Below are 26,782 nucleotides of genomic sequence, written 5' to 3'. Positions count from 1 at the left end.
GCGGGATGGGACGTGCTCTCCAGCTGGCATGTGGGGCTGTGAGGATGTGGGCTGTCACAGAACCCTTCCTCCCTACCACTGTAAGAGGGCATCGCCTACCTCAGTGTGTCAATCAAATGTCTCTAGACACTAGCAAATGGAAGGGACAAAATCATTGCTGATTTGGGACCTGTAGATTAAATTCTCTAATCCTGCCTTTTGTTGGCCTTTGTTCCATAAGGACTCCACAGAGATCCGCCTGCCTCTGCCTCCGGAGTGCTGGGATTAAAGGCGTGCGCCACCACCGCCCGGCCATAAGGACTCCCACAAGTCCTGGGAAGAAACCCCCTTCGGCACTAGAGAGCAGTTCAGTGATCAGGTGCCTTCCTGTCCCTGTGCATCTGGGAGGCCGAGGCCACCGTGCAGGACACCATCTGTTTGCCTCTTTAGCTCCTCTTTCCCACCTTCTCCCTGCAGGCTCTTGCACACTCTGACTTCCAGGTGGTTTTGACCAATGAAGGCTCTGGTGGGAGATGAGAGGAAGGAGGGAGAGGGAAAGAGGGAGGGAGAGGAGAGAGGGAGTGGAGGGAGGGAGAGGAGGACAAACTTACTGGGCTCCCTTCTCAGGTGAAGCAGACAAGTATTGGTGCTAGCTTAGCCTGGACCCTTTGGTTTTGTGCTTCCTCCCTCCCTCCCTTCCTTCCTCCCTCCCTCCCTCCCTCCCTCCCTCCCTCCCTCCCTCCCTCCCTCCCTTCCTCCCCCCCCCTCTGCCTACTGCTTATGGATCAACTGTAAGTTTTCAGTTACTACTCCAGTGCTATGTCTGCCTGCCCGCTGGCTGCCATACTCTGCAACACAATGGTCATGAGCTCACTCTCTGAAATTTTAAGAAGATCCTCAAATGAATGCTTTCTTCCAGAAATTTAGTGTAATTATAGTGTCTCTTTACAGCAACAGAACAGTGGCTCAGACACACCCCTTGCCAAATAAGGTGAATGGCAACCTCAGAAGCCCCTTGGCTCCTTCACTTTCTTCAGACTACATATACTGCCATTTTTGAAGAACAACACAGGTTTCTCTGGCTCTAATAACAATCAAATTTAGATAGACTCTAATCAAGTATAGTTCCAATGTATTCAGAAAACTAGGAGTGATCAATGCAGCCTGAATCGGTTTTGGATCCATATGAAGTAAGGCAAACCGAATTCTTCAAGTAAACCTTTAGGGAGAACCCCCTATTTGCTATCTTACAACTATTGTACTTATGATTAAAATCAGATGCATTCTGGGAAGGGACATGGACAGTGGAAAGACTAACTATATGAACCAATCTATCAATCAACCAGGAGAATATATGCCTTCCTTTCTTTAGTTCTCACAGGAGAGACGTCAGGTTGTAAACCTGGGGTCCCTGGGTACCCTCATTCCTGTACCCTGCTGCCCATGTTGAGAGTGCCCTCCCCTGTCGTCTGTACTACCACTGTGCTCCAAATGAAGTCACCTTGTTTTTGTTTGTTTGTTCTGTTTCCAAATCTGTAGACTTATTTTAATTATTTGGAAAAGAGACTAAGAACCTGGAAATATCTGGGCCAGACCCCAACCCTCAGTAATTGGCGGGTACCGCTCAGACTAGCCGAACTCCTTCTCCTAGTTACCCTTCTTCTCGCTGCTCTCCCTGGCCTAAATCCTACTGGGTTCTGGCTGCCTCTCCCTCCACCCCTGGAGCCAGGGCACTCGCTATCAGCTACACTAAACTGTGCCCGAACCACTGCACTGTTCAGTGTGAGCTCCTCACGCTCTTCCGCCGCCTTTGTAAATGGGACTGGATTAAATCTACCTTGAAATTTCCTAACTTGAAAATATAATACAGTGTCTTTCTTGCTGTGTCCTACTCCTATTATAACGAGACGTCCTGCTTTAGGAAGCCATGATGTTGGGGCTGGTGCAATGGCTCAGTGGATAAAAGAGCTTGCAGTCAACCCCAAAAACCTGGGTTCAACCCCCCCCCTGGAGGGGGCACATGATGGAAGGAGAGAATCAACTTCCCAAAGTTGTCTTCTGACTTCTCCATGTGCGTTGTGGCATGCATGGCGGGCAGGCAGGCAAGCAGACAGACAGACAAATGTAATTTAGAAAGAAAGTCGGGCTGTCTCATCTTCCTCGATACTATCAGTTTCCGTTAGCTTTTCCTCTGAAGGCAGCTCTGCCACTCACCCGGCATCTCAAGTTCAGTCAGGGGTACACTTTGGACTCTCCCACAGGCTAGACGCCAGCAGCCCAGATGGGAAATTCTGGGCTTTTCCTCCTTTGGAGCAGCCACGTGGCATGAGCTCTCATGCCACCTCATTTTGGCACCAGAGCCACCTCTCTCGTTGTTGTAAAGTACTGAGCATAAAACACCACGTCTACAAACCGAAATGAAGACTGACGGGCTCTGGCTTCTTTCTGTCCTCCCGTGCCCTGAGCTGGAACCACACAACCCCAGCAGGAAACAGCCATCACGGAAGTAGCCCTCTCCGTTATGATGAGAAATCTGTGTTCAGGCACTGGAAGGAGCTGGGGGTGGGGGTGACAAGACTGAGCAGACAGGAGCAAGATCTGACTCAACCACTTTCAAAACATCTCATCACACAATGACTCAAGCCTTTCAGTGGGCAATGGGGGACTCCAAATAAATCGAACTACAGACGTTGAAAAGAAAATGTCTCCGGGTGGCTGTGCTTTTATTGAGAAGCCCTGGGATGGGAATGAGAGACAGAAGTCAAGTCTCCACTTCACCATTCCTTTCTTGCTAATGGCGTTGGCAGCCTGTTTGCTCACTTTACTCAGTCGGGGTGGGAAATAGGACCAGCAAGGCTTGTCCCGTCTCAAACAGCAACTGGGTAGACGAAAGAAAATGACATTCTTGTGCAATCACTTATTACTGGAAGGTCTGTTCTCATGAGACTAGCCAGGAAGACATAGTTGCGGGGGGGAGGGGCGGATCCAAGATGGGGGTGGGAGAGGACCAGTGAGGGAGAGGAAGGAGGGAAGAAAATTACAATTTAGAGGATGCTTAATTATTGCTACCAAATAGGCTCTTCTGTGCCCGCCCTATCCAACACCAAGTCAAAGAATCTTGTTTCGTGACACCCACGGGAGCAAAGAGAACCAACGCGATGAGTCTGATCCACCTTGACTGAAGGTCACAGAGTTTGAACTTATTTTTGCTCTTTCAAAGTTGTTGACAACAGGTGCGGCTACAAACAAGAGATCCTCATCTAGGGTGTGGTTAATTAGTGTTTTGGGTAGAGAGGAGGATCCGCTCCACCTCAACTAAAGGTCAGAGAACTCAAGTCTATTCCTTATAACACGTCAATGAGGTCTGTTGCCTCCCTCTCCCCTTTTGGAGTGAAGTATATAAGCTTGTGGAAAATAAACACCGTAGGTTCAGTATTCACTGAATTTCCCTCCCAGTGCTGTTCTGCGTTTTTGTCTTTTATTTCTCTCATATCTCTGCTTCTTTTGCTTAATGATTCTAATCCTCACTCTCCTACCCTGGAATGTGCAAACTGAGTCGAGCTTGAACCCCAACAGATGTTACTCCAACATGTGGCAGATGGGCCGTGAGCCGGTGAGAAACGTGCCTGGGCTGGCAAACCGGGAACGCCACAGGGGTGGGGGTCGTGCTGGGCACCAGATGAAGCCGAATGCATCAGAACACGTCAGGTGGCCGGGGGGGGGGGGCACGACACAAATCATCCCACATTAGCTCCAAACAAGGTAGTCTAAGGTTTTCCTTTATTATAAGGGAAAACTCACAGAACAGGAACAGGGGTCCAAAATGCAGGTGTGCAGCACAGGAAAAGAGGGGCGAGCGGGCGGGACCGTGGCTTTTTGGTACCCTAAAGCCATGCCTCAACCTGGTCCAGCCTCTCAAAGCTGAAGGAGGTTCCCCATCACGGGCTTGCACACAGGCCAATCTAGTGGGGGCATTTTCTTAGTTCAGGTTCAGTCTTACAAAATGATTCTAGCTTGTACCCAGGTGGTATAAAACTTGACAGCACACAAACTGAAGCCACGCACACGGTGCCGAGGAGCCAGGGGGCAGCAAATGCTCGCAGTGGGCCTGTGCACAAGAGCTAACGCTGGTCACTAGTATTTGCACCCTTGTCTAGGTCTCACTCTTTAGAGTCCAGGCTTCTTCACCTCTAAGAACAACAGTTCTCAAGCTTAAGTCAGGATCTAAATTTCAGGAAAGAAACTCTGAAGGCAGCTGGGGATGGGGCCTCATCCCTAATACCGGACTCTCCAAAGGCTCCCGACCTAGGCTCCCCTTTAGACCATAGGCCTTTAGCCTTGTCTTGGGCTGTTTTGTGGTATTAGGGATTGAACCCAGGGTCTCAGGCGTGTGAAACAGGGCTCAGCCACCGAGCTGTTCTTCCTATCCTGTCATAGACACCAATGTGTGCTCAAAAAACCAGCAGGGAGGACATTTCAAATGCATTGGAATAGATCAGGTAAAGGCAGCAAAGGTGGGGAGGGAAGTCTCCTCCCTACAGAAGCTGAGTGGGGAGGGTGACGCCCTGGAGGGGAGGGTGCAGAGTCTATTAGCTGCTCATCTGGGCTCTCTCTAGAAGAAAGCAGCTTGACAGGAAAAAGAAAGATTAAGTCAACTGAAATGCTTCGATTTTAAAACTCCTTGCGGTTATCTGAAAAACCTCCAACATCCTCCTCACAGTCTTTACTTCCTCTGTTCCTTTGAACAAGAAATGCCATTTGTGAGCGTGGGAGCTGTTTGGACACACACTTTGGCCCCATACAAATTAAGTTCACCGAATTTAAATCTGAAGGAGGAAGGCTTGAAATCATCCAGCCTCTCCCACTGATTTCTATAGAATTCCAACTTAACTCTTTAAATATGTAAGTGGTCAGGGGCGAGTGAGGCAGAGTTCCAAATACCTGAGTCACAGAGCCTTTGCTATAGATCGTCCTTTATGCTCCTAAACTGAGCAGGGGGCAGGAGGTGTCTTCCCTATGCCAGTTACATATTAACTGCATTAAGTAATTCATGGGGGGCACGTAAATACACGCCAGAGTGCACATCACACACACTTTAAAGCCAAAAAGCTATCGTCCCTTCTGCTTAACTTATTTCTCACTATTTTTTTTTTGTTTTTTTTTTTTTTTTTGAGACAGGGTTTCTCTGTGGTTTTGGAGCCTGTCCTGGAACTAGCTCTTGTAGACCAGAGCTGGTCTCGAACTCCCAGAGATCCGCCTGCCTCTGCCTCCCGAGTGCTGGGATTAAAGGCGTGCGCCACCACCGCCTGGCTTTCTCACTATTTTTAAGGGCAAATGAAAGAAAGAAAGATCTTAAGTATTACCAGCACACCCCAAATCTTGAAAGCAGCAGTGACATTCTATTTCTTTTTTAAACATTTATTTTTTTTATATTGTTTATTTATTTTTTATTTTCTGTGCATTGGTGTTTTGCCTGCATGCATGTCTGTGTGAGGCTGCCGACACCAGCCTGTTTCAGAGTCACACAGGTGCCGACGTCAGCAGGGAAGAGACTAGATGCACATCATCCTTCTGCTGAGAGTTGTCTAGCAATTGCTTCTGCTGATGCTCTATCTTCTAACAAATGTCAGAAAAGACATCTCACCCTGGCCCCCTCACATCAGAACCTCTCACTGTTTCCCTGGTTTCTAAACACAATCATTTCCATAACAATCAAACCGACTGTTCTGCTTACCCATTTGGTCTTGGCTTTCGGAGTCTAGGCTCAAGGAACTCTGTCTCCTCCTCCATTTCCTGTGGAGGGATCTTCTTTTTCTGGGAGAGCCGTGGAGAAAGCATTTCCCATTCATTGTCCTGGGTGGCAGCCTGTGCTGGAACCGCATCTAGACCAGCTTGACCTCGGCTCTTGCTCTTCCTTGATTGGCTGCTCAAAGCAGTGACTTCCTCCAGTGCTAAAGTGTCTAGAGCCCTATTTCCTCCCAGATCCTGGCACTGGGGGCCCTTGTCCAAGCTGAGACTCAAGAACTGCTCCATAGTTTTACCAGGAGACCCAGACCCGGGGTCCCTTGTTTCTGGGGATAGATCAGCAACCTCACTGTGGCCCAAGACCATCCAGTTCTGCTCTTGTGCAGGGCTTTCAGGAGATGCCCTCTTGTTGTGGTCGGAAGACATTCTCTCTGCAGAACCAACTTTGACTTCATTTAGAGACTCAGGCTGGCATGTGTCTGGGGCCTCTGCTAACTGAGTTTCTGGTAGCTCTGTTTCTCCAGAACCTATGGATAATTTTTCTGATTCGGGTAAGTTTTCTCTTGCTTCCCAGGCCTCCGGTTTCAATAGAGAATCCTTTTCATGGCTTACGAGTATGTAACCCACAGCTAGTGCATGGGGGTCTTCGCTTTTCTCGGCCCATTTATCTTCACTGGACTCTAATTTTGTCTGCTCGGGCCCTTTTGTGGGAACTGCGTTCTCTTCTAACTCGACTATATCCTTGATGACACCTAGAATAGAAAAGCAATACGGAGAGAACAGGCTTAATTAACATACTATGTAATCTGTGGTCTTCACAAAGGACCACTTAAGAAGAGACAAGCTGCTACATATTTTTATTTTTGTGAACTTGTTCAATTTTCTCAAGCATAGGGAAGTTTCGTAGCATAGTAATTACATTTCCATATACTGAAGATGGTTAATATAGCCATTACATTTACATACGCTGAAGATGGTTAGACAATGGATTGGACATACAGTTACTTTCTCTGCTTGCATTGGTAGCAATGCTTTAATAAATGCACTAATTTATTTAATGCTGATTCCTTGAAGATGAAGCTATGTTTGTGTATGTGTGCGAGCATAGGAGGGCGGGGAGCGAATTGCTTACCGTTTGGTGGTCTCATGGCGCCACCTGCTGGTGAATCTGAATAATCTGTTTCTATTTCCCAGTCAATATTTGATGGTGATGACTCTATGTTGGAACCCGGTCCTCCTACAAGTGAAGAAAGAGCCTCAGGGTCTTCATGAATATGCAACACAGTCATCGGGTGTCTAGGCTGCCTGCCGTTGGTCTCAGTGTGGTTTTCCTCCCTTTGATCAGGAAGAGCAGAAAGTAACATCTCTGCTGCGTCACTCCCCAGAGATACATCATCTGGAGACCCAGCTTCCTGGGCTGTTTGAGTATCACCAGTAGGTTCTGTAAGGTAGGACAGATCAAAGGGGGGTGTGTATGGTGCCAGCGATTGCTTCAGCGTTCCGTCTTCCAATGGAAGATCACCCCCATAGCGGAAATGTTCTGGCTCTTTCATCAGATCTTCATCGATATTCTGGCCCACGACATCATATTCGAAATCACCCCAGGAAGCTTCAGATGAGCAGATATCTTGCTTCCCCGCATCCCCATCAACTGGTGTTTCAGGATGGCCTTCTGATAGTGTTAACTTACTCATATCGTCTATAGTGCCTGTGGAAGTGTTGAGGCCTGAGGCTTCACTGAAACTGTGCTCAAAGGCAGCTTCGCTTACATCCAGGCAGGTGTCTGAGGCTAGCAAGATGTCAGTCAGTACAGCAGGGTTCTCAGAAGCAAAAGGTTGCTCACAGTCAAGCAAGGTCCCCGTGACTGTCTGACTGTCAGGACAAAGATCTTCTGACACCCAAGAGCCGTTGCCTTCTATACTGACCTCCTGATGAGTCAGTGGAGTGTCAGCATCTCCATTTCCAGTGCCTGGGATCCCTCTGTCCACGGCTTCCACCTCCGGGTTGGCATCTCCCTCTAACGCCATTAAGCTTGTATTGTTGTTCCCATGCCTATCAGAAGGTTCTGGGGAACTTTTGGGGGAGGCAGGCTTAGATGAGCCATTTATATCCATCCAATTGTTGATTGGAGGCAGTGGCATTGTGTGTTCAGAGTGGAGTTCTGAACTGTGTGGGAGAGATGCCTTCCTGGGTCCCTGAGTAGGTTCATCATTCATCTTTGGCTTGGGGAGGTAAAGTTCACTGGGCTCCACTTCGGGTCCTGGGGAAACACCTGCATGCGTCTCCATCTCTTGCTTTCCTTCAGAATCGTGGCACACATCAGGGCTGCCGGAGGCCTGAGAGTCGCTGTCATGGTCGCAGTGAGTCAGTATATCAGGATCCTCAGCATCTGCTCTAAAGGTGAAAGGCTCTTTGACGTCCACCCACAAATCAGGGGAAGACGAGGCCAGTTGTCCACCCTCCTGGAAGTTGTCATGTAAAATATCTGGAACAAAGTTAGGCTGGGGCTCGCCGGGGCTGGGGTTATCCCATTCAGAACCCGACTTCTCTGTCAGCTCTGTGGGAGTACTGACTGCAGGGAGATTTTCTGTGACCGTGCTTGAGTGTGTCACTTGGCAGGGATAGGATTTTTCTTGTCCCCACCAGTTCTCTTGTTGGCACTCAGTGGGAGAAACCCCAGGGCTGATGCATCCATTTTCATCTCTGTTAGTAAATGCTGGGTCTGCATGGTCCCAGACAGAGAGCACAGGTTCCTGACGCTGTTCTTGGGTGCGAGTCTCCGCAGGAAGGTCGTCAGCAGTCGAGGGCACGGCTGTTTGCTGGCCTGCATCTTCGTCTTTAACTTGGTTCAGTATTACGAGCTGACTGAACTGGTCGGCATCTGAATCGAGCTGCTTTGGTTGAATGTTCCAAAGTTTCTCATGTGACTTGTCCCCATTGCTATATAGAAAGGGTGACTTCACTTTACCACGGAAGGGATTAGTAGTGTCTGTGTCCACAGGTTCACTATCACTCTGAGTGGGTACGCCCCAGGGACCCGAATTCTGGAAGACTGGAGATGTCGCCTCTAAGTTAGACTCCCCCTCTGAGTCAGACAGTGGCGCTGCAGATGTGCTGACATTTGGTCTCCCTTCCTGTAGAGGGCTGGCCCACCACTCACTGCTGTCGGTTGAGAAGCCAAGCATTTCCAACTTAGCAGGGTCTCCATCCCGGGGCTCAGGCTTGGGAGACACCTGCCACATGCTATCTCCCATCCTCCCTGTTTCTGCAGCTTTGACCTCCACAGATGTGTCCTGTGTGCCAGTCTGCAGGAGTGGTGACAAGATCCACTGACCAGGGCTGCTTTGTTGACCGTCACAGAATGGGTTTGGCTTGTTCTCTTTCTCTCTTGGCTCTGAACTATCCACAAAGATAGAAAATTCAGACTTGGGATCCTCTGTGGTCAAGAACTCGGGTTCATGCTGCAAATCACAAGCCCCGGATTCGTTCTGAGAAACTTGGCAGGTGGCCAAATGGAGCTCCGTCTCCACCAACTCTCCATTACCTCCACCATCATTGTCGGAACCTGAGCTTGTGGATATGATGCTAGTGTCCTCTGGCTGCGCAATTTCCAGAAAGTCAAGTTCATTTTTCTCTTGGTGGCTAATCGTTACACTTCCTCCCTGATATGCATAAGAATATTCTGGATATTTATCCGTTCCAAGGCTGGATGAAGAGGATGAGGAGTCATTGTTGATGGGCTCGCTTGGAATCTCGGAAAATTTAGGATCCCTGTGATCAGACAACTTTCCCAACCCATCCTGTCTGTTTTCTGCAAAGTCCCTCATTTCAGTAACCACTTTTGCTTGGGATTCGGTGGCAAATTGTTCCGGTTCTTGGTGAATCGATTTGCTCCTGTCTTCTTGATCCTCTTTTTGAAGTTCAGTATTGGGTCCATGGGTCCAGGGCAAAGCCACTGGAGACTCATTTGGATCAGGACTCGACATACTTGAATGAGTATATTCACTGGAGAGGCTGTCTCTGTCATAATTTCCTGGGGAAAGAGCTTCTGGGAAGCCGCTCTCAGGGCCATGGCCTGCAGGATTCACAGTCGCCTCATAACTTATGTGACTGTCCCACACGTCACTATCTATAGCGCCGTTCCAATCGTCCAAGGTTTGAGGAGACTCATAAAGCAGCTTTTCATCCACTCTTCCTGACTCCAGAGGATTGCGGGCTTCAGTTTTCTCAAGTTCCATATCAGATAAAGGCATATTTTCTATTAGAAGAATCCTACCGGAAGTTGTGCCCGTTTCACCTGAATTTCTGACATCCATGAGAGAGTCCTCATGGGTCTCTTTTGTCTGCAAATCACTTGTGGGTGTCTCTGTTTGCACAGCAAAGGAGTCTAGTGTATAAGGCTCCTTCTCGACTTCTAAGGCTTCCTCTGGTCCCTCCGTTTGAGGACCGGAAGTGACTGGAAGAGAGTTGATTTTGCCTGATGCACTGCAGATTTCTTGGTGTTTAAATGCAGCTGAAAAAGACACTGCCTGGTCACTGGGCTCTTTCCCCTCCACCCCGGAGCCTACCGCTGCCTCCTTGTTGAGATGCCCACTGCTAGAGGCTCCCAGGCCTTCAATCTCACTTTCGCTCTGTCCGAAAGCACGGCCAGTCCATGGGTCTGACTGTGTGACACGTTCTGGACTCTCCGGCCTGGTCACCAAGGATGCTGTGTCACCTTGGGACTCTGTCCACATGTTCTGGTCATCAGGGTGAGATGTAAGTGCTGCTGACTCACTGAATCCAGAGGCTTCTAACATGGGACTGTCTTTATCATTTACTGAGTGCCCGGGAATTTCAGGAGGCCAAGTGCTTTGCCCCATATCTGTAGTACTGGGTGGGCTTGGTAATCTAAATGTCGGCATATTTTTATCTCTCATGACAGAATCCCAAATACTGTTTGCAATTAACTGCCCACTCTTCTCATTCAGGATATGGTATTCACTGGGACCAGTGTCCCCAGTGGGCTCGGCAGAGGCGGAGAGGTCCCAGTCAACCTGGTTTGCTTCCTGATGCTCTGTGCCCCAGGGTTCCAGCTGCTTCACTGAGAACCGGGTTTCCGGTTCAGTGCTTGCAGCTATGTAACCTTCTGCTTGACCGTCGCCGCTGATAGCCACGCCCCCATTGCAGTCATCCCAGTCCAGTTCGTTGTCCATGTCCGAGATGGTCGCGGTGGACTGTGTGTCCTCCAGAGCCACTCGGTTCCATGTCTCAAGGCTGTCGGGGGCCGCCTGGCGTGAGTTGGTGTTGCTGTGGAGAAGGGTGAGCTGCCGGTTTGCCTCGTTGTAGAGTTGCATCATGCTGGGGTCATCGTAACTGGATGGGCTGCTCTCCCCTCCATCGTCCTCCCTGGAAGCATGCTCGTCTTCTGCACGCTCGATCTTGAGTAAGTCTTTATCTGGAGGATGAGCGCCATTTCCTTCAGGTGTATCGTCTGCAGGAGGTGATGCCCACATGTCTAAGTGCCCGGGACCGGAACCAATTCGATTTCTCTGAGACTGCTGGGGTGACGTTGCGAGAGACTCAACATCCTCTGCAAGACAGTTAGTGTCTTTGGCCTCAGAACCATTCTCTTGAGCAAATGGCTTGTTTTCCGTTTCCTTTTCATCTCCAGCGTATGTTGGCGACGTGTAAGAGTCAGAGGTGGAGTAGTTGGTGTCCAGGGGGGATGGGACTGAATCTTCTCCTAGGTTGGATGCGCTGTAATCAGAGCATTTGTATGACAAAAAGGAGTCTTCCCAAGGAGCCGATACATCTGACCCTCTTTTCTTAACACTCTCCTCAAAGAGGCTCCAGGAACCTTCCTTCCCATATACCCTCCTTCTGGCTGTCGCATCCACCAAACCATTCTGGTCTTCCCCTGGCAGCTTAGAAGTATTCCACGTTTGACCCAGATCAGAAATGGGGCTTCCAGATGTAAGAATATTATCCTTAGGGCCGCTGCTCATATTGCCCCAGATTTCTGGAGCAGCATCTGCATTGACCTCAACAAGGGAATTGTCCAGTAGGTCTGCAGCAGGGAAAGAAAACCCGCTTTTGGCCATAGCCCACTCATTCGGGTCCTGTACAGGCGGCATCTCGTTGTTAGTGGGATGAAGATTCCAAGTGCTGTTTAGAGTCTCGGTGTTGTTTTTCTTATCAAATGCACCCCAGGACGGGAATGGCACCGAGACTGCAGTGTCAACCGAATCCGAGGGATTTCCCCAGGGCTCGGGCATCATTGTCGGGGAGTGGCCTGAATGCCATAAAGCAGCGAAGTCTTCTATGAGGTGGTTTGTCCCTTGAGGAGAGGCATCTGTCAAATGCGGCATCTCTGTGGGTGGCTGCTGACATTTCAAGCTCTCCTCCTCCTGGTCATGCGTATCTTTGCTGCCCAGTTCAGGCTGACCAAAATCAGATTCCCAGGGATCTGACTTTGGGAATCCGAGACTTTGCGGTTGGAAGGCGGAATCCGAGGTTCTCCTCTCAACGGGGCCGTTCTTATGCTCTTTCCAGGATTCAGGGCTCTGGAAGACAGGCTCTTGCTCACCGGGGCTCCACGCATCCACGATATTTTTCGAGTCAATTTCTAAGCCACCCCACCAGCTGCTGCACCGTGTGCGGGTCTGAGGCGGCCCCAGGTGGGTCGCGTCTATGGCATTTTGGATCATACCTTCAGGATAGAGTGGGGCTGGCGCTTCGGCTGACGGTGAGAGTTCTGCAAAGCTGTTCATAGGTGTTGGTGGGATCCTCTTCGCAATATTCTTCAGCCGTGGCGGGGAGGAAGGTCCGTCTCCCACAAAACATGTCAGGCTTAAATTACTTTCAGAATTATCTCCTGAACTTTCTTGTCCCTGGACAAACTCTTCATCAAATTCCACAAGGCTGTCTTTCCCGGTCTCTGACAAAAGTGAGCTGGAGGAGTAATTAGACTTGCTGATCCCCATCTCACCAAGTCCTTTGGGCCCCGCGGAGAGGTTTCCTTCTGATGAATCACTGTTGGGGAAGCCGTCTTCTGGCGAGTAGTCTGCAGAATGGGAAGATGGCTGGGATTGCTCAGAAGCCATGGGTGCTGGGTCAAAGTTGAAGAGGTCAAAGTGTTCGCTGTGTTCCTCTGCAACTATCCCTTCGGGGATGGGGCTGTAGGAGTCAAATCCTGGGAGAAGGCTGTGGTGAGGCCCAGCACCCTCTCCCACAGGGCTGTCATCACTGAGAAACACTGAGCTCTCCTTGGACGAACGACTGCTCCTGATGGTGGCCAAGCCGCTGTCGGGACTAACAAGGTCTATGTTGACATCTGCCTGAGCCTGGTTAGAATCGCTGAGCTCTGGAGGGTTTTCTATGAAATTCACAGAGCTGGGCTGTGGCTCTATGTCAGAACCATAGAGTTCCATAATCCCGGAGGAGCCCTGGGACAGGGGCGCGCTGCCTGCCACAGCTTCTGTGGAGGATGTCCGGCTGTTAGAGACCATCTCTGCACACCTCCTGTTGATGACTTCCTTGACAAGAAGAACCACCTGGTCACAGGTCACAGAAGGGTTCTCCTGCTGGTATACCAGGATCTCGTCACAGCCACATTCAAATGGCTCCAGTTCCAGGAAAGGGTTCTGACTTTCTTCCAATTCACAGCAAATCTACAGGGAGGCACAAGGGTGTGTGAGTGTGGAGACATCCCTGGCATTTTGTCTTTCTCAGCTTTTCACTAAAAATTTGTGTATTTTCACATATGTGTACTATAACAACATCATTCCTCACCTTCTTTTCCTCCCTCCAACTCCTTCCATTTCCCCATTCCTTCTCAAATCTATTGCCTTTCTTCTTTATTTTTTGCCATGAACCCATACACTATATATGAGTAAATATAGAACTATAACTTGCTGAGTCCATTTAATGTTTTTCATATATGTACATTTTTAGAGATGGTCACTCGGTGATAGATAACTAATCAGGGGGCTCATTTCTCGAAAGATTGATTGTCCTAGCCAGTTTTATATCAATTTGACACAAGCTAGAGTTACCCAAAAGGAGGGAACCTTAACTGAGAAAATGTCTTCATAAGTTCTAGCTGTAAGGCATTTTCTTAACTAGTGATTGATGGAGAGGGCCCAGCATTGCGAGCGGTGCTACCCCTGGGGTGGTGGTTCTGGGTTCTATAAGAAAGAAGATTAAGCAATCCATGAGATCAAGGCAGTAAGCAGCACCCTTCCATGGTCTCTGCATCAGCTCCTGCCTCTGGGTTCCTACCCCATTTGAGTTCCGGTCCTGACTTCCTTCAGTGATGAACAGTGATGGGGGAGTGCAAGCTAAATGAACCCTTTCCTCCCCAACTTGCTTTTTTGGTCATGGTGTTTCATCGCAGAAGTAGAAACCCCAAGTTACTGATTCTCCCTCTCTCAGCAATCACATATTGCCTCCATCTCTTCTTCTGGGGCTGGGATCTTGTGAGCTTTCTGCCATGCACTTTAGCATTTCCGCTGGTGGTGTCATGGTTTGGGTCTTATTTAGGCAACCACACTGTTGAGGATGCGTGGGTAGAGCTTCCTTGTCATACATGGGAGATAAGCTCACAGCAGACATGCTGGTCCTCTGGTTCTGCCGTTTTCACACACACATCCATGCACGTACGCACGCACACACATGCACACATGCACCCGCCATTCCACATTCCCTGAGCCTTAGGTGTAGGGGTTGTTTTGTAGTGTATCAATTGCTGATGGGTACCACACAGTCACTTGGTCTATGGATTTTGACCAGTTGTGCTTTCTATAATGATCTCCGTCTATTGCAAAAAGAAGTTTTTTTGGATGAGGGGTGAGAGCCACCATTAGCAGACTGCGTTTGGGCACAGGATGTGAGCACTGTCGGTAAGGCCTGGAGGGTGGATGTGGCATGGCTAGACTGACGTCAGAAATGCTGATCAGATTGACATAGCATATAAAACATGCAAATGGGACCTGGGGATTGAGAATGGTGGCCTTAAAATATTTTATTTATGTGTGTGTGTGTGCATGTATGCATATGTGTGTATGTGTGCATGTGTGCCTGTGCATGTGTGCCTGTGTGCATGTGTGCATATGTGTGTGTGCATGTGTGTGTGCATGTGTGCATATGTGTGTGTGCATGTGTGTGTGCGTGTGTGCATATGTGTGTGTGCATGTGTGCGTGTGTGCATGTGTGCCTGTGCGTGTGTGCATGTGTGCATATGTGTGTGCGTGTGTGTGCGTGTGTGCATATGTGTGTGCATGTGTGCCTGTGCGTGTGTGCGTGCGTGCATATGTGTGTGCACGTGTGTGCGTGTGTGCATATGTGTGTGCATGTGTGTGTGCATGTGTGTGTGCATGTGTGTGTGCATGTGTGCCTGTGCATGTGTGCGCATGTGTGCATATGTGTGTGCATGTGTGTGCATGTGTGTGTGCATGTGTGCCTGTGCATGTGTGCATGTGCGTGTGTGCATGTGTGTGCACGTGTGCCTGTGTGTGTGCATGTGTGCCTGTGCATGTGTGCATGTGTGTGTGTGCATGTGTGTGCATGTGTGCATGTGTGCATGTGTGCATATGTGTGTGCATGTGTGTGCATGTGTGCCTGTGCATGTGTGCATGTGTGTGTGTGCCTGTGTGTGCCTGTGTGTGCCTGTGTGTGTGCGTGCACATGCCCGTGTGTATGCTTTCTTTTGGAGGCTAGAGGACAACTATAGTGTCATTCTCAGAAATGCCATCCACGCTTTTGAGACAGGATCTCTCACTGGCCCAGAGCCTACGAATTTGGCGAGGCTGGACAGCTGGCAAGGGTCAGGAATCTTTGTCTCTGTTTTCCCAGGGCTGGGACGATAAGCCTGTGGCACCCTGTCCAGTTTTTTGTGAGGCAAGTACTTTCCCAAGAGAGTCAACTCCCCAGTCTCTACCAAGTGTGGGCCACCGTTCCAGGCTGACTGGTCACGTGACTGCACTCAGGGCTTTGTCCATGCTGGGCCAGCTGTCTACGGACGGGGCTGGACCTGCAGCCCACAAAAGTCAAACTGTCCGTCTGTCTACAGAGAAGAGCACCAGCTGTCTACGGACGGGGCTGGACCTGCAGCCCACAAAAGTCAAACTGTCCATCTGTCTACAGAGAAGAGCACCAGCTGTCTACGGACGGGGCTGGACCTGCAGCCCACAAAAGTCAAACTGTCCATCTGTCTACAGAGAAGAGCACCAGCTGTCTACGGACGGGGCTGGACCTGCAGCCCACAAAAGTCAAACTGTCCATCTGTCTACAGAGAAGAGCACCAGCTGTCTACGGACGGGGCTGGACCTGCAGCCCACAAAAGTCAAACTGTCCATCTGTCTACAGAGAAGAGCACCAGCAACTGAGACCCAGGTACCACTGTACCCAGCTTAGTCTGGCACCAGCTCTTTCTCCAACCCCATTCAACTTAACACTTAGATTAGTCAGCTTCTCCATTTCACTGGTTTCTGGGAGTCACCGGTGACTGTCTTTAAAATCACCCAAAGCCTTTCCTAAGTGTAATATAGCACCATCTTCCAACAGCTGTGATATGTGAGTCTGCAGAATCCCTGGGTGCTGACCAAGCATTTGAATCAGAGAGGAAGCCAGCTCCGGCCTGGCCCTGATGGAGTGTTAAGGCAAAGGAAGAGGTGAGAGAGGGAAAGGGCCACAGGTTGAGCCTCCCCATGGCACTCAGGCCCCTTCTTTTCCTTCTTGCCCTAAGGAGAAGTGACAAGGAAATCCGAGCAGACAAAGGCACCTAGGAGGCGGAGGGACACTGAGCCAGAAAGCCAGCTCCAGGCCAGGCCCAGGCTGCAGCACTTGGAAGTTTAGGGAACACAAGGATTGTTTTGCCATGCTGAGCTTTTGAAAAAGCCCTACATGGGGATGGAGAGATGGCTCAGTGGTTAGGAGCACTGACTGTTCTTCCAGAGGACCGAGGTTCAATTCCCAGCACCCACATAGTAGCTTACAACTGTCTGTAACTCAAGTTTCAGGGGATCTGACACCAATGCACATAAAATTAAATAAGTTATTGTTAGAAAAAAAAAGAAAGAAAAAGCCCTACAGGATTAACAGGGGTTAAAAATGATGGTGGAGAGAATAGCCTCAGAAGCTGTGGAAATGGCCTTGATGATAAAACAGAGGCTTTTGCCAAGTGCTTATCCATACCAGCACAGTTGTGTGTCACAGCCAGAAGCCACCGCAACGGCCTTGATGGTAATCGGCGGCAACACAGCACAGTTGTAAGTGTGTCACGCCCAAAGGTTCTTTTCTTCTCACAGTGATACTGTGTGGCTGTTTGTTTTGTTTCAAGCTTTGTTGATAAGAAAACAAAAACTAGGGAAGGACTGGTGAATCAACACCTCTCTGCTGGTGGGAGGGGACCTGAATTTTGAACTCTGTGATTGAACCACAGAGGTGGACTCTTCACCTTGTGACCACAAGATAAAGAAGGACCCTGTGGTGCAGAGCCTGTCCCCTTTGGGTTGCTGGGAATTTAGAGGAGCTGCTTTTGAAACTGTCAGTGGGGTGAGGAGAGAAGAGGAAGTGCCGGCTCCAGGGTTTTGACCACTTCCTTTGCTTAAAGAAGCTTACTTTCAAAATGACTTGGAAAAGGGGTCTGCTCCCAAAAGTGCTTTGAAAACTAAGATAGCAGACATGTGGACAATTTATGTCTTCTACCTACAAAGTTATGAGCAAAAAGGGTAAAATCTACCCTTTGTTATGGTTTGGCAGTAAAATATCCCCCACGGGCTCAGACACTTGAATCCCTGGTCCCCAGCTGGTATGGGGACGCTATGGAACTTTTTAGACACGGTCTAACTGGTGGGCACTGGCCTGTAGGTCGCAGGGAAGCCCTGCTTCTTATCTGGTCATGTTCTTCCTGATCCGGTTGCAGTGTGATAAAGCACGTCCCAAGCTCCCACTTGCCACAACTTCCATGCCTTCTCTGTCATGATGGACAGTAACTCTGAAACATGAGCCAGAGGAAATCTCTCTCCCATTCGTTTGCTTCTGCCAAGGGTTCTGTCACCGCGACAAGAAAGGTAATAGCGCACCCTTGGGTCCAAACACATAGTGTGTTAGCCCTGGGAAAGCCACAGTGGCGATTTGACACACACAGGTATGCAGGTCAGTGCAGGGGACACAAAGTGCATCATGGCAGGGGTATCATGTTCTTATCTGAACTCGAGAAAGCAGTGAGAGTAGATACAGTCATCGTGAAGGAGCCGAATGGAGCTTGAGAGGACACAGGGAGATGCTGAAAAAGAAAGTGGAGACTTTGCCTCTCACCACGCGTGGTAGCCAAGGACTCTGACTCGCTAGTGAGGTTCATGTTAACCAGTCATTATATCCACATCAATCTCAATGTTAGTTATTAAGTATAATAACTATTTGGACTCATAAATCCAGGACCTGTTGTGATTAGCTTTCTTCTTCTCCTCTTCCTCCTTCTCTCCCCTCCCCTCCTCCTCTTCTTCTTTTTATTTTCAAGGTTTTGTGTTAAAAGGCTCAACTCTCACTCTACAAGATCCAGCTGCTTACCTGAGCACCTTCACTGTGTTTGCTAAGGCATCAGATCATTTGTTCTAAACACCGGGCACCACATGGATATTGAGACAGTGGCTAGATTGGTTATCACCAGGGAATGCTCTCAAAAGAAAACAGTGTAGAAAAGGCAGACTCGCCTTCATTTGGGTGAGAAAGAGCTGGTAGTTTTCTTTATGGGTTCAGTCTATAAGGGGAACAGTTGTGAGGTTGTGCTATGGTTTTGTGTCACCGTGCAAAGGTCTGCACACTCAAAGCTTGGCTCCCTACATGGTGGTGACAGTATTGATGGGGTGGAATCTTTAAGAAGTGGGGCTAGCAGAAGGTCGTTAGGTGACAAGGAGGATTAATGAAAGCTTCAAGGGACTGTATCGATTTTCACGGGAATAAGTTGTCACAAAGCAAGTCTAGACGTTTGCTTCCAGGTTCTCTCTGCGATGCTGTCCTCGAGAAAGCCCATGCCGCATCAGGGCACAAGTCCATGCCCTGCTTTCCCGTCTCAAGAACTGTGAGCCAACAAATGTCTCTTCTTTAAAAAGTACCTGGCCTCTGGCATTTTGTCAGCAACACGAAACGGACTAGCAGCCTTTCTAAAATGAAACAATGCGTGATATGCCCCAATTTCCCTACAAGTCCAGTATCAGGACTCTATCTCTTGGGGGGCCTATTTCTTAGAAGACAGCAGTCTGTTATTACTTCTTAGCACATGTCCTGAATTCCAGAAGCTCACCAACAGTGAAACAGACCGAGGAAGGGCTCACCTGGCTGCACAGTTCCAGGTTCTGGGAGTACACCGCGATTTGCTGTCTCTGCTGCTCCTCCAAGGTGTAGCTCGCGATCAGGATGAGGACATCAAAACCAAACTTGTCTGTGAAGGCTTTCAAGTCACTGGTGATGTTGCTATGAAACAGGCAGTCCTGAAACGATAGGCGTGTGTGATCAGTGTCAAACTGCCTGCTTCACAGCGGCCGCACATCAACTCAGGCCTGTGATGCAACAGGACAGATAGTTATCACCAGAGGCAAGTGAAATAAATGCTTTGAGAAATTTCGGAAACATCCATGTTCTGGCTTAAAATACACTTGACTGATTTGTTTCCCGAACCAAGGAAGAAAGATGTCTCTGCCTTTATTATCAACCCTTTAGACAGGAGTATATTTTTATGAAATATTTATCAAGTAGTTGAAAAGCACATCTCATCTTTTACGATACCCATATAAGAATTTCTTTTGGCTCTAATCTCAGTCTGTCACTAGAAAAGCAAGAAGCTTTTCATACACCAGGGGACTGTGTGATTGTCTCCCTTCCTTCTGATGTGGGAGGGTCATCTGTCTATTGTTATTTTCATTGGTTAATAAAGAAACTGCCTTGGTCCTTTGATAGGACAGAAAATTAGGTAGGCGGAGTAAACAAAACAGGATGCTGGGAAGAAGGGAAGTGGAGTCAGATGCCATGGAGCCAGCCACCAGGTCAGACATGCTGAATCTTTCCTGGTAAGACACAACTTTGTGGTGCTACACAGATTATTAGAAATGGATTAAGCAATATGTAAGAACTAGCCAATAAGAGGCAGAAACTAATGGGCCAGGCAGTGTTTAAAAGAATACAGTTTGTGTGTTGTTATTTTGGGTGTAAAGCTAACCATGTGGGAGCCGGGCGGGACAAAAAGCAGGCTTGCCCGCAGCTCCATTCTACTTCCTTCCTTCCTTCCTTCCTTCCTTCCTTCCTTCCTTCCTTCCTGCCTGCCTGCCTGCCTGCCTGCCTGCCTTCAAGAAGTATAGTAAAGTCATCTTCTGTTTCCTGATCTTCATACATGATGTATTCTGATATACTCCTATCTTATAATACTATTTATTTTGGGGGTGGGGGGTGCCCATAGTAGATTGAGTGAATGAGAATGCTCCCCATAGGCTCAGGTATTTGCTCAGTTTGTCCCCATTTGGTGCTGCCATTGTGGAAGTTTAGGAGGTGTCTGGAGAAAGGGGGACAGGGCTTGCCCTACATTCAGTTTGCTCACCCTGATTTGTGCTCTCTCAGCTCCCTGCTCCCTTTGCCATGCTTCCTCAGCACAGTGGACTTCAGTCCCTCTGGAACATCTTCTGGAGGTTGCTTGGTTATGGTGTTTTATCACAGCAACAGAAGTAGTTAATACAGCATTGTAGGTGTGCACGAGTGCATGCACATGTGTGTGTGTGTGTGTGTGTGTGTGTGTGTGTGTGCTCTCATGCGCATGTGTACAGATGTCGAAGCACAACTTTGGGGAGTCAGTTCTTTCCTTCCTTGCTGGGCAGGTCTCTTGTTTCTGCTGCTGCTCGGCAAACTCCAGGCTAGTTGTCCTGTGAACATTCAACCTGTCCTATCTCCACATCTCATCTTGCTGAAGGAGTTCTGGGATTACAGATGTGTGCCTTCACATCTGGATCTTTGGTGTGGGTTCTGGAGATTGAACACAGGCTGTCAGGCTTGTGCTTCAACACTCATATCTGATTAACTAGCTCTACAATTTTATTTTTTACTATTATTGCTAGTTTCCATTCAAATTCCTGAAGATAAACTTGGATGAATTGGCTGGGGAATTCTTTTCTGAAACAGGATCTCCCGTATGTGGAGCTGTGGTACTGAAGCCAAGGCTCTGTGTGTTACCAGAGCACTCTACAAACTGTGCTGAAGCTCCAGTCCCTGAGGATTTTCTAATGTGGGGTAGAAGTCCAGCAGAATTTTATAACAGCTGTAATGCTGGGGTTACCTTGTTATATATGGCGACTGCAGAGAAGGCAGTAACTGCAGCACTCCCAGAATGTGACGTCACGTACAGAAATGTTTTGACTTCTCATGTTATATCAACTCAGTGAGACCACTTTGCCATAATTCTCTCACTATCATCACCACCAACATCTTCATCATTCTCATTATGTAAAATCAGTTAACTGAGAGCTTCTGATTTTCTCAGTGAAAAATATCACGATGTACACTCAAGGGATTTAGAGACTTCTATGCATTTTATTACAATAGTAATTGTAATTATGTTTGCTGTGGTACAATATTAAAACTCAAGCATTTACCATAGAAAATGTGATTGTCATGCCACCCCCTCCTAACCACTGTGAACATCTGAATAGGTACATCGAGTTATTGATCGGTTACCACATTAATATTTGCACCAAAAATTACCATTTGTGCAAGGCTCTGCATTTTGCTGAGTGGAATCATAAGGTCTATGAGACCCCAAAGAGACCCTTGGTAGATAGGGCTTCCATGTGCTGATGAGGATTGGCTGTCTGTTTTGGCTTGCTTGTTTTTTTTTTTTTGTTTTCGTTGTTTGAGACAGGGTCTCTCTTCATGGCTCTGTCTGTCCTAGAACTCACTAGGCAGAACAGGCCAGCCTTGAACTCACAGAGATTCACCTGCCTGTGACTCCCGAGTGCTGGGACTAAAGGTGTGAGCCACCGCGCCAGCTTCTCATGGCAGCTGTTCTTGTTAGGGATTTTACTAGGCCACTTAGTAAAGAGAAGGTCACTTTCTCCTTTAGGTTAGAGAGAAGTAAACACGGGAACCACAAAGCTCTTGGGATGTATTCTTGATGGATACAAAGGATCTATTGGTCTGATTTGGTAGTGAAGTTTGTGATGTTCACATCCAAGAGACCCAGAAAGCACACTGCCAGCACCTGTGCTTTTAATCTGTATCTGAAGGCCATGCGGGCATTGAGTAGGTATTAGAGAATGCATTCGCCCACGGGAGTTCAGAGTCTGCCTTCTTCGGATCAGACTATCCCGTATGTGTAATAAGCATTCACTAGATTAAACACTGCAGAGCGTCACTGGTGATTAATCAAGAACCTGGATGCTGGGTTGTGGGCCTCTACGGATGGAGAGCTGACACTGAAAGCAAACGGGAAAGATACTCAACTACAGTTTATCATCAGTAACTTTCTAAGAAGCCTCACAATTTTCCTTTCCAAATGTTTTACAGGAGGAAGGCACACAGTCTGAAGACATTGTTACACGCATTGGTGACCACTCCCCTTGCGTTCCTCGAACAGGAACAGGTTAACTTGACTTTACATGAGTAGATGCCGATTCAGAAGCACTATTCAAAGCTGTAGTTGTGGGCATTCTGCTATTCAAGAATGCTGGCTACATCAGAAGCTGTTTTGATTCTTTCTTTCTTTTTTTTTTAAAAAAAATTTATTTATTTATTATGTATACAATGTTCTGTCTGTGTGTATGCCTGCAGGCCAGAAGAGGGCACCAGACCTCATTACAGATGGTTGTGAGCCACTATGTGGTTGCTGGGAATTGAACTCAGGACCTTTGGAAGAGCAGGCAATGCTCTTAACTGCTGAGCCATCTCTCCAGCCCCCATGTTTTGATTCTTCTTTGCTATACAGTAGTTTCTAACATCTTGTCTAGTAACACTAGTACAGTCTGCACACCCCAGACTTACTGAAGCTGCATCTGTCCCTGCACCCCAACTACAAAGCTCTGCATTCGCAAGGGATTGGTCCACATATTTTCCAATAATCAGCCCTTGACACTCTCAGTCCTCTCCTGAGACTTGGATAACACCCCTACCCTCCAGTTCCTTATACTGACCTCATCACAAAAACACCCTGGGCTGTGTGTTCTAAACACTTTGCTGGGGATTGTTATTTAGCAGTTTAGAGACCAAATCTAAGAATGTATGTTTTCATCATGTCCCTTAAGTAATTCTTGCAGTCTAGGTCTTCTGGGTAAGACTGGCCAACCATCCCGTGGGTGATCCCAAACCAAATTCCATGGATTTAAAAGAAGTACCAATAAAAAAAAAATCATGTGAGCCATTTTGGCGTATTATCAAATCTGATACATCTTACAGTAACGGCAAACAAAGATCAGCTTTGATGCCCCATGCACTCTGATGAATTTGTCCAAGCCAGATCCCATCCTACTGGCCTCAAGGTAGTGTCAAGAGTTTCGTATTTAAAACAGTCAAACAAGGGAATGAGTGAGAATCTTCAGGACTCGGGGAGGCACAGTCTGTTTGTTCTGCTTTTGCGCTGGCGCTGTTTGCACAGCGTATAATTTATTCTTGTCTTCTAGCTATGCAGGGAGTCATGTGCTGCAGTGGCTCCTACGTTGCTGACGAGCAACGCCGGCCCTGAGTAAACAGCTCTTCATCATCAGCTCAGCCCTACTGTAGACACAGGTTGGCATTTTATTTCCCCCATCTGCCTCTACCTGATAAATTACTGTTTTAGTTACACGTATACAAATACGATTTGTTAACCTGCTCAGATGTCTGTGCAATGCTTCTCCCACTTGTGGTTAAATCACACACACATATGCGTTTCCCACTTAGTTAGAAAACAAAAAGATAGTCTCTTTACAATTTACCGTGTGACCCCAGGCACAGACGCCCTCTACATTTCTGAACCTCCCCGCAATTTAGGAATTTTACTTATCATTGCAACTGGGAACCGGTCAGCCAGATCAGGAAAAATGGCAATTGCTTCCCATCGGACCCCAGGTCCCAAAGATTCAATCATCAAACATTTAGAAGGTTGTGAATCTGTTTGCCTGAATAATCCCAAGCTCTGGAATTAGAAAAATCTAGAAAAGCAGGGACCAAAAAAGGGTTGTAATTTCCCAGTCAAAAGCTAATGCAGAGATCTGCAGAATCCTACAACAGCTCGATGTTAGTACAGATGGTGACAATGATGACAGCCCAGTGTGGAGAAGCGGAAATGATTTGACTCCACTTGACCTAATATGAGACCTGAGATCGCGAGAGCCTGGTAGATTTGATGCACTTGTTGTTGGAAATACAGTCAAATGCAGTGGGAAATTCCACTTTACGTCTTGCTGCAATACTTCCAAAGGTCAGTATTGTGGGCTGGAGACATGGCTCAGGGGTTAAGAGCACTGCTGCTCCTGTAGGAAACTTGGGTTCAGTTCTCAGCACCCAGGTGGTGGTTCACAACTGCTCATAATTTCAGTGCCAGACAGCCTGATGCCCTCTTCTGACCTTCTCTGCTATCAAGTATGCATCTGGCGCACAGCTGTAAATGCAGGCAACAAACACTCATACCTAAAATACACTGAATAAATCTAACATAAAAAATTTAAGTAGCAATAAAGCCAACAACCCCCACAGAGAGAGAAAGGGAGTGGCTGGAGGAGGCACCAAACTTTTCTAAAACGAAATTCAGTGACGAAGCTAAATGCTGGCAGCGCCATGGATCACACCAAGCCAACTCAGTCTAAGTAATGTCTTAGGGACATCTGAGTAGTTCAGAGGTGGGCCTTTCCGGGAGAGAACCAGCACTGCCCCCATACACCCCCACCTTCAAGTGTCTTCTAGGCTGCCTTGTTTGTGCTGAGACCCATCTTTCTGCTCCAACTGCTCTTCTCCAAGCTGCCAATCACTCATGTTGACCAATCAAACATGCTCCTTTTCTTACCCCACTGGGCTTTACCCGCAGCTCCAACAAAGCTGACCTCCTCTCTTCCTGAGTACGTCATTTTCCTGACATCATGCCCTCCTCGTGATTCTCTTCTCACTCACTGGACACTCCTTGGTCATCTTTGCTGATTGTACTTCCTTATTTCACTGCTAAGTGCTCACTGCCCCAGATACCCCGTGTCCCCCAACTCCACTATCTCCTTGGTACCCACTCTCCTTGGCAATTCCATTCAAAGACACGTGGCTTTAAAACTCCTACTTTCCAATGAATAAGGACACCCACCTGGACTCTATGCATGGCAATATCTGACCATCTCACAGATACAAGATGAGCTGAGTGAGTCCTGCCCAGTTCCTTCAGTATTATTAAATGACAGTTACTCAAGCTAAATAGCTAGGAATTATCCTGCACTTTTCCCTCCCCCTTCACGTCTCACATATTCCATCACCAAATTGCCTTAAAACATACATCGGGCCAAACACTTTTTTTCTCCATTTCCATGACTGTCTTAGACACAGCCACCATATCATCTTTTTGGTCTCTATTTCTTTTTTATTTTTAATTCTCTCTGTGCATGCATGCATGCATGTGTCTGTCTGTCTGTCTGTCTGTACACATATATATGAACATAAGTGTTGGTGCCACAAAGGCCAGAGGGGCTGGATTCCCTGAAGCTAGAGTTCCAGGAGGCTGCAAGTCAGCTGGTGTGTGTGCTGGGGTTCCGACTCCGATCCTCTGGAAGAATAGTATGTGCTCTTAAGCACCAAATCATCTCTCCAGCCCCAGCTACCATCATTTTCTTGCCCAAACAATATTCCAACTAGTATCCCAGGCTCTTTTTTCTCCCTCAGTTCACACAGCATCATCCCTGGCTTTTAAAAATGTAAGTCAGATCAAAAAAGATGGGTAAGTATCTAAAGGGATTTGCCAACTTGAGTTGTATGTTGAAGTAGGAAAGAAGAGACAATTTGTCCTCTACAAGGGTGCACATGCACACACACAGAAGCATGTGCACAATACATAAGTGAATAAACAACAATTTAAATAATGTAAATAAAATAATATCACTTTGCTATTTCGAACCCACTTTCCCCAATACAATAATTACTACTTGCCATCATTTTATTTTCCTTAATTGAGAGGCAAAACATTTAGTATCCTTGAGTATAAGGGTTTAAATAAATCAATTAGAATTAGATATCCCAGTAGAAAAACATTTGGAAACCATAGAAGACAATTTACAACTGAGATACAAATAACTAATAAATATTTGAACTCATTAATCAGAGAAATTCTTTAATAATAAAATCTTTACCCCATTTTCTGTCATTGATAAATATTTCCAAATGGGCACCCCCATGATTTTAGCAATAGAGCATAAAAATTGAAATGCATGCAATATTTGTGGACAAAGATATTCATGGACTTATTACCTTAATAACTAGTACTCAGAAAGAAAATCTGTATGGTCAACAACTGAGAGATTGTCAATAAATTAGGCAATAGTCATGCAAATGAAATTATTATACTACTATTATAGTATTATAATAATTATTAGACTACTATTAAAAATTAAAGAGTTGTTAAGAACACCAGAAAATGTTTAAAGCAGTTAGGTGCAATATAATCTCTATGGTATAAAATTGAAAGATACTTTGTTCTAAAATTTGGTATTTCTTTGTCATAAAATCTCCTATGTGGGGCCAGCGAAATGTCTCAGTGGGCTAAGGCATTTCTTTTACCCTGATTTGATCCCTGGGGCCCACATGATGGAAGGAGAGAACTGGCTCATGTATGTTGTCCTTCGACCTCCATAAGTACTCTGTAGCATCTTTCCCTGTTTCTTATCAACAGAAGTTTAAAAATTAATTAAAAATTCTCATTGCAGAGATATTAAGACACTCTGATATTAAACTGTCACTAGCAGCCAAACTGATGATCTTTGTATTTTTCTATTTGAAAGAATACCCGCTAAAGCTTTCTAGTTACACCTTTGGCATCATTTAGATTATCTTGACTGTGGCACTTTCTACCCAGGTGAGTGTCCCTCTACCTCTG

The 26,782-nt window shown here is 47.3% G+C and overlaps 1 protein-coding gene and 1 long non-coding RNA gene across 6 annotated transcripts in view; one reads left to right on the top strand and one right to left on the bottom strand.

The window, feature by feature from the left end:
- Prune2 (prune homolog 2 with BCH domain) overlaps positions 1-26,782 on the bottom strand; it is a 253,641-nt gene that overhangs the window by 84,877 nt on the left and 141,982 nt on the right. For all 5 annotated transcript variants that reach the window (XM_075973642.1, XM_075973646.1, XM_075973641.1 and 2 more), the window contains exons 8-10: positions 19,041-19,196; positions 6,857-13,376; positions 5,714-6,476 (exon numbers count right to left, since the gene is read on the bottom strand). In XM_075973642.1, the coding sequence (XP_075829757.1) occupies positions 5,714-6,476; positions 6,857-13,376; positions 19,041-19,196 (7,439 nt within the window). The remainder of the gene's footprint in view (positions 1-5,713; positions 6,477-6,856; positions 13,377-19,040; positions 19,197-26,782) is intronic.
- Positions 15,430-19,075, top strand: LOC142850292 (uncharacterized). The gene is made up of 3 exons (XR_012910676.1): positions 15,430-16,098; positions 17,575-17,777; positions 18,227-19,075. It is a non-coding gene; the product is annotated as an uncharacterized LOC142850292 (long non-coding RNA).

Source organism: Microtus pennsylvanicus, chromosome 5 (assembly GCF_037038515.1).
Source record: "Microtus pennsylvanicus isolate mMicPen1 chromosome 5, mMicPen1.hap1, whole genome shotgun sequence".
NCBI lineage: Eukaryota > Metazoa > Chordata > Mammalia > Rodentia > Cricetidae > Microtus > Microtus pennsylvanicus.
The sequence above is the reverse complement of the archived record's forward strand: the minus strand, read 5'-3'. Positions and strand labels throughout refer to the sequence as shown.